Source organism: Hyla sarda, chromosome 7 (genome assembly GCF_029499605.1).
Source record: "Hyla sarda isolate aHylSar1 chromosome 7, aHylSar1.hap1, whole genome shotgun sequence".
Classification (NCBI taxonomy): domain Eukaryota; kingdom Metazoa; phylum Chordata; class Amphibia; order Anura; family Hylidae; genus Hyla; species Hyla sarda.
In genome coordinates this window covers 184,293,460-184,306,486 of record NC_079195.1, presented here as the reverse complement: position 1 = coordinate 184,306,486, position 13,027 = coordinate 184,293,460, and the positions used below count along the sequence as shown (strand labels likewise).

Genomic DNA, 13,027 nt, shown 5'->3' with positions numbered 1-13,027 from the left:
AGCCTATGTTATATCTCTACAGAGCATTGCACCCTACTGTATACTATACTGTATACTATACTCTGCAGAGCACTGCATCACCCCACACAGCATATGCTACCCTGCAACGAAATCCTCTGTAGAGTATTGCACCACACCAAACACAGTACATGCCACCCTGTGTTGCAACGAGACCCTTTGCAGAGCATTGCACCACACTGCACATGCTAACTGTAACGACCCTCTGCAGAGCATTGCACTATACCCTATATAGTATGTTATATTGAAACCATCCCATCTGCAGAGGATTACACTAACTGTATAAAGTTTGTTTATAATGAGACCATCTGTAGAGTATTGCACTACACTGTATATAGTATATATTATATTGTAACAAGACCATCTGCAGAGCATTGCACCATAACTATATATCATGTATACTATATCGTAACGATACCATCTGCAGAGCATTGCACCATAACTGTATATCAGCAAAAATAAAAATAGCCAGCACAACAACCTAATATACGGGTGCACACTGCTGTGGCAGATACAGAGTATACAAAAAAGAGGATTGCAGCAGCACACATTGGTCAAAAAATTGAGGCTCTTAGCGCACTTTTTGATCAAAACGTGCCCAGCAGAGGCGAGTTGGTATCTGAGCGTTAGGCTCAGAATTTGTGCTAGGGTCCCATCCTAAATGAGGCCACCTCCCCGTGGTGGATGGGGGACACGTTTTGATCAAAAAGTGCGCTAAGAGCCTCAATTTTTTGGACCAATGTGTGCTGCTGCAATCCTCTTTTTTGTATACTCTGTATCTGTCACAGCAGTGTGCACCCTTGTATTAGGTTGTTGTGCTGGCTATTTTTATTTTTGCTTGTATTTACAATTCAGGGGGAATGGCACCCTCTTTAGCTGTGCACCCCTCCCCCTTTCTCACAGGTGGTGTTTTAAATTGTATATGGATCCAGCATGTCACCCAGTCAAGGGCTATATGCCCGGCAAAGGTGAGTTGGTATCTGAGAGTTAGGCTCAGAATTTATGCTAGGGTCCCATCCTAAATAAGGCCACCTCCCCATGGTGAATGGGGGACACGTTTTGATCAAAAAGTGCGCTAAGAGCCTCAATTTTTTGACCAATGTGTGCTGCTGCAATCCTCTTTTTTGTAGAACTGTATATCATGTATACTATATTGTAACGAGACCATCTGCAGAGCACTGCACCATACAGTACGTGTTATATTGTAAGGAGACCCTGTGCAGAGCATTACACTGTACCGTATACTGCAAGGGCACCATATACCCCGCAGAGCACCGCAGCACACAGCAAAAGTTATATTGAAACTACTCTTTGCAGAGCATTGAACCACACTGTATACAGCAAACGTTATATGGAAACAACCCTCCGCAGAGCATTGCACTATACTTTAGATTAACGACAGCAGACAAGCTGACAGGACCGCCTGACGAGCGGCCATGCAGAGAACTGGGCAGCTGCCGCAACCTGTCCCAAGGGCATAGACAATTGTAGCGGTGCGGGTGGTCCACATGCCGTCATGAGGCAGCTAGCGGGCTTCGCGAAATGCTGAGGCCGTGCCACCCCCCAGCACCGATTTAACTCACCAGCTTGCCGCTCCTGGCCCCCACTACCACTGCGGGCAGAGCCAGCCAGAACCATACCTTCCCTATATTACCTTATAATCAGAGTGAGACACAGCATCCCCAGATAAGACAGCCAGCGGAGCTGCCAGGGATGCCGCGCCTGCACCCCCCAAGCCAGATTCATGATCAGCAAGGCCTCGGCACCGTGAGCAGCAGCTCTGAAGATTTTTGTGGGAGATTCAAACACAGGAAGCAGAGATTCCACAAAGGACATGTGCTCCGCCCCTGTAGTTATATACACACGCCCCCACCTGGAAGTGCAGGGAGCGATAATTACTTCCGCCCCTCTCACAAATGCAGCCCTGCGGGCTTTAAACCTGTGTGATTCCCAACTTATTTATAAATTACAGTATTAGCCAAAAATGACTCTTCACCTCAGAAAAACAGCACTTTAATGTCTTGGCCACTAGGTGTCTACCTTCCCTGCAAACTGTTGTCCACTGCCTGTTAGGGGAAATCTGTCTCTAGTAACAGCTAGATCAGGAAAAATTACAGGTATGTTAGCAGGGCCTAGCAAGTGCACAGGAGAAGAAGGGAAAGGCTAAGTTTCCACTTGTTTTTTTCTGGCAGTTTTTGGAAAACTGCCACTGCAGTTTTTGAGCCAAAGCCAGAAGTGTATTCAAAAGGAATAGGACATATAAAGGAAGAACTTACACTTCTCCTTCCTTATGGACCCACTTCTGACTTTGGCTCAAAAACTGCCAGAAAAAAAAAAAGTGGAAACTTAGCTAGAGAAACCTGGGAAAGCCTGGGCGGTGTACCTGCACGCTGAGTATGTCTGCCTGCTGAAGATGATCCACACTGTTGTTCAAAGGTAAATCAAGGCTTCCCTTTCATTCCTCACCACCTATAAAGCTTAGCACAGATATTCCTTGTGTAAATAATGGTGTACCTACTGCTGTGTGTCCACAGTGCTGAAGTGAAATTCCCTCTCCTTTCTACCTTTAGGGTCTATTCACATGTACAGTATTCTGCGCAGATTTGATGCACATGATTTCAAGATTTGTTCAGTTTACTTTGAAATTTGCAGCAGAAAATCCTGCGCAGCAAATCTGCGCCTCAAATCTGCACAGAATACTGTACGTGTGAATAGACCATTAAGGGTATGTTCACACTGAGGAATTGGAGAGGAATTCTCGCGTAAAAGTTCCACTGCAGAATTCCTTTTTTTTTTTGCACGGAATTTGCGTAAAATTCCTGCGGAATTTAATTACTTAGTGTCAACGCACCCTAATTTGTTAGCAGCAGCAGCTCAGTGCTTAGCGTAACCATTTCTATGTTGTGATGCTGCCCCTGTTTCTTTCCTTTATACTCACATAAAGCATGCATACTATATATATTATATATATACACACACACACACACACCCAACATACATACCTTGCACACCCAGTGCATTAGTAACCCATTCTCTCTCCATATGCCATCTATAGCCATATGCTATAGTAATATACTCTGTAAATCATCAACCCAGCACAGTTTCAGCCTTTACAGTGCAGTGCACTTTATTCCAGCATTATATTCTAGCATAGAGAGAAAGGAGTGTATGTGTACTACTGGCAAACAGCCCAGTTCTAGTACCACCCCTTGAAATAAAGAGAATAATAATGTGGTGTCCCGGTACCGTATCCTATACGTTACCCGTATAGAGATCCCCATAGTCAGAGTCCCTAGGACATCGGGGTCCCTCTTGTCTAGTTTTCCCCTTGTCAGTACATATATAGTACTTCTATTTGATATTTATATAACTATAGGTATAGAAATGTATATATTTAGTTATGTACCTGTTCGCAGCGTAGCAGGACCTGCGGGTCATGTGATCAGGTAGAAACTCTATGGTTTTTGCTTTAGGACCTTTGGAGGTTCCCATGACGTATGCACCCACCATGCATTGTAACCATGAGTGACAGCTGACACGGACCAATCCAAAACGGCCCTGCCCATATAAGGGAGCAGCGGCCATTACTCAGTCTCTTTCCTCGTGGGCTGCTGATGAAGGAGGATCTGCGCAGCTGTCATCAGCAGTGACTAGGCCCAAGCCTTGCGGCCACGGCCATCTTACAAAACTGTGAGTTCTCAATTCCTGTTAACTCTGCAAGATCACCGGACCTAAACAGACCCCCTAAATCTGGACGGATCTCTGCACCAATCCTAATTCTAATAATCCTTTGGATAAGTCAATGGTCCGCAACAATCACTGCCGTACTATATAGAGACTATTGCTAAGACTGTTGCTGTTAATTGGATGTACCGCAAGTACCTCAGTAAAGTTTATGCAAGTTCAAGTTCACCTCTGTTGTGGACCTTCATTCATTTAAGCACGCACCTATCATTTCTGGGAAGAGTGGCGATAGGCCGAAGATTTACCTCAGCGTATTAACCCCTCACCCTGGCGTCACGAGTGACAGGGGTTAAATTAACCCCTCATATACCGAAGCAACATCCCAACTACACTACACCCCAAGGCAGTTACCACAATAAGAATAGCCGTGCATCATGGAGAGGACTCTTAGGGGCTCAATAACAGCAGTGAGAGCACTAAAGTCCCCTTGTCATCATTCTGACGGGTTTATCAAAACTATTCAGGTTTTATAAAATCTGAGGGTACAATTTAAAAATACATAGTAACATAGTTCATAACCTATATCCCTAATGAGTCCCTACTGAGTTGATCCAGAGGAAGGCAAATACATTTTTTGTATGTGGTACTGTACTTGTACAGGGGAGTTTCCTTATCTCGCTGTATTTCATTTGGCATTTCATTTTTCCTCGTTGAATACAGTGGAGAACAATTTGTTTAATATATTAGCTTTTTCCTGATCCCCGTTTATAATTCATTCCTCATCAAATTTTAAAGGGCCATCACTTTCATTTTTGACCTTTTTGATATTTATATAGTTAAAGAACATTTTGGGGTTAGTTTTACTCTCTTTGGCAATGAGTCTTTCAGTCTCTATTTTTGCAGCTTTCATCTGTTTTTTTTTTATTTATTTTTATTTATTTTACATATTTGACATATTTTACATTTTTTCTCCATAGCTTTTTATTGCTTCTTCACTGCCGTCCTGTTTTAGTAGTTTAAATGCTTTATTTTTGTAATTTCTTGCACCCTTAACATTTTTATTCATCCACATTGGTTTTCTTTTATTCCTGACCCTTTTATTCCCATAAGGTATATACTAAATGAACTATAACAAAATGGAAAATGTGCTGTACAGAGCACCATACAGCAGAACACAAAGCACCAGTGGTTCTGCCAGGCACATGATGCTGGAATGTCCCAGTACAGGACATGGTCAATTCTATTACAAGTATAATTGGTCCCAGCAAGCTGTGAGGTCCTTCTCTATTCCTGGCCACCTCTCTGGGATTCTGGCCGAGCTGTGAAGATAATAACACCTGTCTTAACTCAGTAAAGCCTCCGTTAAACCATAACTTGGTTGTGGACTCTCCTTTCACTGCCTAGCCATTGGAATAGTGGAGATACTGTCCGTGTGGTTCCGCTACCCAAACCACTCTGGCGTCACGAACATTTGGAGTTAATAACATCTTGCCCCTGGGGTTAATACAATCTGCCCCATCCACCTAAACTGCTACACCCCGTGGTCCCGCCATCACCGTGGGTGACCAAAATGCCAACAAGTGACATATCTGTCAAGTATTGGTCTATGGTGCACGTGCAGACACTGACCGAAGAGGTCCCTGTTCAAAGACAGCACGTGTGTTCCCTGCTTTCCAAAAGCTTATTTGCTGAGAGTCAGGTGCTTTTCATAGTGCACATCCCTCATTTCTTATTAGTAAATCTCACACCAGTGTAGTATTTCCCACACTTGCATAGATGAGGGCCTCTACAGTATGCAGCAGCACTATTTGCACATATAGTATGTCCGCCACTGTTTTAGTGTATATGAAAGTGAAAAAAAAATCTGATTAATTTAAATGTCAATTGAAGTGAGAAGTCCACTGCCTGCAAATCTTATGCGCTATGTCCCCATGACAACACTTCCTGCCTGTTCCCTGGAGATCTAGGGTTTTCATATGGGACTTGAGTTGAGCAAGAGCAGTGATGTGTATTTTTTCTGCTAGTTGTTAGCATTGTGCTTCAGACAAACACATCAATCCAGATCAATTCAATATATTTGGTTAGTATTGAGGTCTACTGAGGGCAAAATAAACAGCAGGGGCATAAAAAATATTCATTATCATTACTTCATTTATGTAGTGCCAACATATTCTGCAGTACTTTACAATACAGACACAAATAAAGAGACTTTTCCTGTTACTGGGTAAAATAAGACAATAAACATCAGGAAGAGGAACAAGGATCAATGCTACTTGGGGTCTGGAAAACAATTTTATGCTACAAGTACAATTTTTAACTTTGAAGATCATGGTCAGGTCTTCAGCACAGTGGTTAATGATAGGTGGCTGAACAAATGAAAAGGAATAATACTCTATGAAACGCATTGTCTGCCACCAATTCAATACATTAAATAAATCAGAAATTCGGTTGTAATATTCTGGAGTGCCCAACTTGTTGTTTTTTCCTTCCCAACGCTAACCAAAGTATCCAGCTTTCCCAGGTGATTGTATGAGCGCTGCTCCGTCCACGCTCCTTGAAATTCAATATGAGTAGGGTTGCCATCTGGCCGGTATTTTACCAGCACGGCCGGTATTTTGGCTACCCTGACGGTATTTTTATATTAAAACTATCGGCAATGCAATGGCCGGTATTTATCCAACCAATGCTCCAACTCCTGGAATATTGCACCATATACTATACCAGTGTTTCCCAACCAGAGTGCCTCCAGCTGTTGGAAAACTACAACTCCCAGCATGCCCGGACAGCCAACGGCGGTCCAGGCCTGCTGGTAGTTGTAGTTTTGCAACAGCTGGAGGCACCCCTGGTTGGGAAACACTGACCTATACTATATACTGCTATATAGTCCAACACGCTGGGAGTTGTAGTTTTCATTTAAGGCAGCTACGGAGCCACAGGCTGTATCAGGGTGCGGTGGCCCAGTGCGGGATGGTGTTTTCCCGTACTTCTCCTGCCCTGTCAGGAAGAGTCCCACCATGTCCCCAGAGCCCTCTTTATGTGTTATCCCCTGTATATATAAGTTGTAATATTAAAAGTGCATTGTTTCTTTAACCCCTTAAGGACCGGAGGTTTTTCCGTTTTTGCATTTTCGTTTTTTGCTCCTTGCCTTTAAAAAATCATAACTCTTTCAAATTTACACCTAAAAATCCATATGATGGCTTATTTTTTGCGCCACCAATTCTACTTTGTAATGACGTCAGTCATTTTGCCCAAAAATCTATGGTGAAGCGGGAAAAAAAATCATTGTACGACAAAATTGAAAAAAAAAACCGCTGTTTTGTAATTTTGGGGGCTTCCGTTTCTACGTAGTACATTTTTCGGTAAAAATGACACCTGATATGTATTCTTTAGGTCCATACGATTAAAATGATACCCTACTTATATAGGTTTGATTTTGTCGGACTTCTGGAAAAAATCATAACTACATGCAGGAAAATTAATACGTTTAAAATTGTCATCTTCTGACCCCTATAACTTTTTTATTTTTCCGTGTATGGGGCGGTATGAGGGCTCATTTTTTGCGCCGTGATCTGAAGTTTTTAATGGTACCATTTTTGCATTGATAGGACTTATTGATGCACTATTTTGGACTTTGGAATTTTTTTGCGCGCACGCCATTGACCGAGCGGTTTAATTAATGATATATTTTTATAATTCGGACATTTCCGCATGCGGTGATACCACATATGTTTATTTTTATTTTTATTTACACTGTGTTTTTTTTTTTATTGGAAAAGGGGGGTGATTCAAACTTTTAATAGGGGAGGAGTTAAATGATCTTTATTCACTTTTTTTTTTCACTTTTTTTTTGCAGTGTTATAGGTCCCATAGGGACCTATAACACTGCACACACTGATCTTCTATGTTGATCACTGGTTTCTCATAAGAAACCAGTGATCAACGATTCTGCCGCATGACTGCTCATGCCTGGATATCAGGCACTGAGCAGTCATTCGGCGATCGGACAGCGAGGAGGCAGGAAGGGGCCCTCCCGCTGTCCTGTCAGCTGTTCGGGATGCCGCGATTAGCCGCGGCTATCCCGAACAGCTCGACTGAGCTAGTCGGGAACTTTCACTTTCACTTTTAGCCGCGCGGCTCAGCTCTGAGCGCGCGGCTAAAGGGTTAATAGCGCGCGGCGCTGCGATCGGCACTGCGCGCTATTAGAGGCGGGTCCCGGCTTCACTATGATGCCGGGCCCGCCCTGATATGACGCGGGGTTACTGTGTAACCCCGCGTTATATCAGAAGAGCAGGACCAAGGACGTACCGGTACGTCCTTGGTCCTTAAGGGGTTAAATGTTATACCATGTGATTGTTACCCAGGAGGCAATAGTGACCAGGTGACCCCCCAAGTGACCTATGGGCTCCTTGCTAGCCACCCCTATAAAATCAAGGGTGGAGCTACAATCTCTCTCTTCCATCTCTTCTGAGGTTCAGTGCAGTCGTCTCAGTGTGTGTGTCCAGAGCATTGGAGGCCTCAAGCCTAAAGTCTGCAGCCACAAGTCCAGCTCAAGTATGCTAAAGTCATCTTCTTGTCAGTTATCAAGTCAGTCAAGTGACTTCTGCTATATAGTCACCGTGGCCTGCACTAAAGTGTCTCAGAAAGCCTATGAGGTCCCCCTGTGTCACTGGCCACCTCCTTGGGATCCTGTCTGTACTGCATAGACTGTGTCATCTGTCTACCCTCAGTAAAGCTATCGTTGTCCGTAACTTGGCATTGCCCCCATGCCTTGCCCAGGACCAGTGGTATACTTTTGGGTGGTTAGGCTAAACCACGCTCTGGCATCACGAAAACAAGGGGTTAATACTATCTGCCCCCCTAGGGTAACAACCATCTGCCCTGCATTGCACCCCGCTACCACAACTTTTGGTGTCCTACGAACAAGATACGGGTGCGCGCCATATGCCTCAAGTCCTCCCCCCTAGTCTGAACTGTGTACAATACTGTTTGCAAAAAATCGCATGCCAATGCGACAGAAGTTTGCGTCAGAAAGTGTACGGGACTTTGTCTGTAAATGTGTTTTATCCGAGGTGCTTGTGAAATAGAGGGGGAGGTGAAGAAAAGTTTACTGCCTGTTATATAGAAGTTATGTGCAAAATTAGAACAGGAGCCATGTTACCTTATCCAACAGCTCCTGTACCTGTAAGGGTTAAAAAAGATGCCAAAGTTGAACTGTGAAGTTCCTTGTTGCCGGAGGAGCGGAACTCAGCACTGCACCGCTGTACAGTATGCCGGAAGACGCAGAGAGGAGCAACATGGCGGAGCAAGTAGGAGCACATGTGGAGAGTCCCAAGATGGTGCCGGAGGCCTGGCAAGTTGCCACTGACCACTTGCAACATCTTTCCCTCAGGGCCGAGGAGGCCTGCCACCTAGTCTCACTGCCGGAGGACAACGGGGACTGGCCAGCAACCCCAGAGGAGGATGCATCAAAGTCATCAAGCGCATCATTGCTGGTGTGCTGTCCCCTCACCACTGGACCTGGGGGTCCTGGGCCGAAATCCTGAAAGAAGAATCGGAAGTGAGTACCCCAGCTGAGGCCACGTTTTCTACCCCTCCTTCCACCCCTTACCCTGCCTGGGAAGTCCCATCCCCCAATCCCTCTGGCCCTGTCCGAAAGGGCCAAAAGAGATGCTGAAATTGTGGAGGGACTGAGGGGTCAGAGAATGGAGAAGTATGGGCCAAAGCTGCTGCCATTTGAGGTGCGACAGTGTGCAGCAACAGGACACTAAAACCCTAGAGGCCCTGTACATAAGAAAGATAAAGCATCCCCGAGAGGGCGAGCCACCCCTGGAACGCTGTCGCATGACTGTGGTAAAATTGGATATAGTAAGGAGGTTTGGCACCCTTATGGACTGCCGTCATGGAGGAACCATCCTAATTAACCGACGGGCAGTACAGAGGGACTATCTCCCCCCAGCAATGGATTCTCTTGAGAGCGGAGAGATTGTGGAGTACACGCCTGTGCAGAGCATGAGAGGAGAGTGGGCAGCTGCGGTGACCCGTCCAAAGAATTAAACTCAGATTATGTTTGCTTATTTCCCTTCGGACAACTGGGACGCAGATCCCTTTGGGTTGCTGCAACCGAAAGTCAAAGGTACCACCCGAGAGGAGGTCTTCATGCCTGAGGCACCTGCTATGGCTCCAGGATACCTGCCAGTCATCTGAGGATGTGCCCAGGCCTACTCCTGGGGTCTAGGAGGTTTGGCCTAACCAGCGGCCACCAACCAAAGTGCCTCGGCGTACTCCAGCTGTTGCAGAGTTTTGCCGGTCCAACAGGCACCAACTGTTCATCCCCCAGTGGCGCAAGCTGAGGAATCAATGATGTCCAGGCGTCAAACTTTACAGAGGAAGATAGAGATGGAAGAAGACATGACGTCTGGACCAAATGAAGAAGAAAAGGAAAGACAACAGAGAAGACGTCTCCTGTGAGTCATTTTATGTTTGTGTATTCTCCTGACTGTCCCATTAGATCTCTCATCACTTCTAAGTTTTGCAGTAATAATGGATGAACTGTACCCCAATTTGAGGCTCTAGCTGTTACAAAACTACAACTCCTATAATGCCTGAAGCTCTCCAGACATAATGGGTGTTGTAGCTTTGCAACAGCTGGAAAGAGTGACTTGAACTGAATTGATTTTAGACCATGCAGCCCATGTCATTTTAATGGGGGCCTGACTCCTGACTCATAGTCTAATATGCCCAGGCCTATTTTTGGTCTCAGTGTGTTCCTTACTTGACAGGCCCGCAACAAGTCTCAGTGGAAGGGAAGGGGGATTGTCGGGGGGGGGCATCATGATGAAGTGCTCCGTCTTCCAGGCAGCCTTAATCTGGCCCTGCCTGTCACAAAAACGTGTAAGGGGCCTTAGCTGTATTTAGCTGCACCAAAATGAATCAGATAAAAAATGACCAGTTGTCTAAACATATACATATAAGTTGGTTAAATAATGAAATAAATATACAAACAGTTTGGTTAAAATGGTTATCCCAAGATCAAGAAACTTATCACATATCTACAAAATAGGTAATAAGTATGTGAAGAGTTGGGGTCCAACTGCTGGGACACCGCCAATCACAAGAATAGGGGTCCATTGTCCCCAGAGTGAATGGAGTGGCAGCTCAGCCATTTTTCCATTTATTCTCTATGCCAAAGCTGCAGCGCATAGCTCTTAAAGGGGTACTCCGCCCCTAGACATCTTATCCCCTATCTAAAGAATAGGGGATAAGATGTCAGATCGCCGGGGTCCCTCTGCTGGGGACCCCCGGGAACTACCATGCAGCACCCACCTGTAGCGGCTGAGATGGACTCAGCCTGAGGACTTCCAGCGGTTCCGGAAGCCGCTACAGGTGGGTGCTGCATGGTAGATCCCGGGGGTCCCCAGCAGTGGGACCCCAGTGATCTGACATCTTATCCCCTATCCTTTGGATAGGGGATAAGATGTCTAGGGGCGAAGTACCCCTTTAAATATTTACCTTGGGATAACCTATTGAAATAAATAAATTTAATGTATTTAGAATTCTGTACTTACAAAGATTGGACCCCAAAATGGAATTCCACTGGGTAATGAAGCTGAAAATGTGGTGAAAAAAAGACCAATCCCAACAGCAACTTGCAATATGGCCGCCAAAATCAGAACAATCTAAAAGTAAAACAAAATTGCAGTTAAATTTCAAAATCTACCATGTGTCATTTCTGTGTCTTTGGATTGTATACTCAGTTCTTGTTGTGCTTAAAGGGGAACTCCAGTGGAAACAGGTGGAAAACAAATGTTTTCAAATCAACTGGTGCCAGAAAGTTAAATATATTTGTAAATTAGAGGAAACGTGTGTGCAGCTCACAACCAGGTATTTGAGGTCTATGTGGTTAAATAATCGATCCCCACCGATCAAATTGGGTGAAAAACTAAAATAGAGATTAACCACACCTCAAGAATACCACCCTATTGGATACACTATGAATAATTATTGGAGACAGAGGTTTTGAAAAAAAAATGCAAGATTTTATTAAAACAACAAATTTCTAGTGATGTAAAAATATGAATAAAATTATCAAAGCAAATGACAAATGCTAACATCAGCTGTCATTGGGCCCTAATGACAGCATTGAAAATATATTTTAAAAATATGAAAAAAATTATCTGCAGAATTTGAACAGCAAATATCGATGGTCCAGAATGGACTGATAGTCCGGCACTTATGATGAAAATGGCAAAAAAAAAAAGTAAAAAAAGTCACTTATTCTTGTTAGAATATGCTGCCCACAGTCTCTAGATAGATAAATGGTTAAGTCTCACCGTGGTCGCTTGTCCCGTACTGCGATGGGCCGATGTAAGCGAGTCCTGTGCTATCTGCAGTGATTCCGGTGCATGAGCCTAAGCAGATGGAGGGCTCCGGCGGGAGACTTCCGTAGAAGTGGTCCGCGGTGTCGGCATACACCCGTGTTGGTATTGGACCCTCGTTGTGTTGGTTGCAGCTGGACTCAAGCAATGGAGATAGCAGGTTTGCAATACACACGGTGGGAAGAGATGGTTGGTAGGTGCAGCAGGCGCAAATGAATGATTGCGTTGTTCTGTGCCGGCTTGCTTCAAAATAATGTAGATAAAATAGTGCTCTGTTCGGACTGTTTAACGGCATAGACGCGTTTCAGGGTGCTAAAAATGACCCCTTCTTCAGTAGGTAAGTATAGAGAATAATGCATGTACATCCTTTATATAATGGGTGCACATGTGTCCTTTATTAGTCAGACAAAAAATAACCTGTGGAATGGCCTTAACAGTAAAACCTGGTTAGTGGATTAATTTAAATCACTGATTTTAAAACGACTATATGGGTATATGTTCCCTCCTGATCTTTCTGGAATGGATACAAACAAGTCAAAAATGTAATTTCATGTTGTATATATTCGTTAATAATACACTGGTATAGCCAAGTTTTGGGAAAAGACCGGACTGATTTTATTAAACATAATGAAAGTCACATACAACACCCTGCCATTTAACCCCTTAGTCTTTATTACGTTTAATAAAAATCAGTCCGGTCTTTTCCCAACACTTGGCTATACCAGTGTATTATTAACAAATATATACAACATGAATATATACAGCCATACTGGCTGTGCCAGTAAAATACTGGCCAGGTGGCATCCCTAATGGCATTTAAAGTGTTGAGAGAACAGCCAGTGAGGAGAGAGGAAACTGTTAGCCCTGAAGAAAGGTCATCTGGAAGGGCAGGGCCGGACTGGCCTACTGGGATACCGGTAAAATTCCCGGTAGGCCAGCTGCCCTGTGGG

The 13,027-nt window shown here is 44.4% G+C and overlaps 1 protein-coding gene across 4 annotated transcripts in view; it reads right to left on the bottom strand.

The window, feature by feature from the left end:
* LOC130282098 (membrane-spanning 4-domains subfamily A member 8-like) overlaps positions 1-13,027 on the bottom strand; it is a 48,299-nt gene that overhangs the window by 15,176 nt on the left and 20,096 nt on the right. For 3 of the 4 annotated variants that reach the window (XM_056529988.1, XM_056529986.1, XM_056529990.1), the window contains one exon: positions 11,268-11,378. The exons of the other annotated variant lie outside the window; for it this stretch is intronic. In XM_056529988.1, the coding sequence (XP_056385963.1) occupies positions 11,268-11,378 (111 nt within the window). The remainder of the gene's footprint in view (positions 1-11,267; positions 11,379-13,027) is intronic. 4 annotated transcript variants of the gene reach the window in all.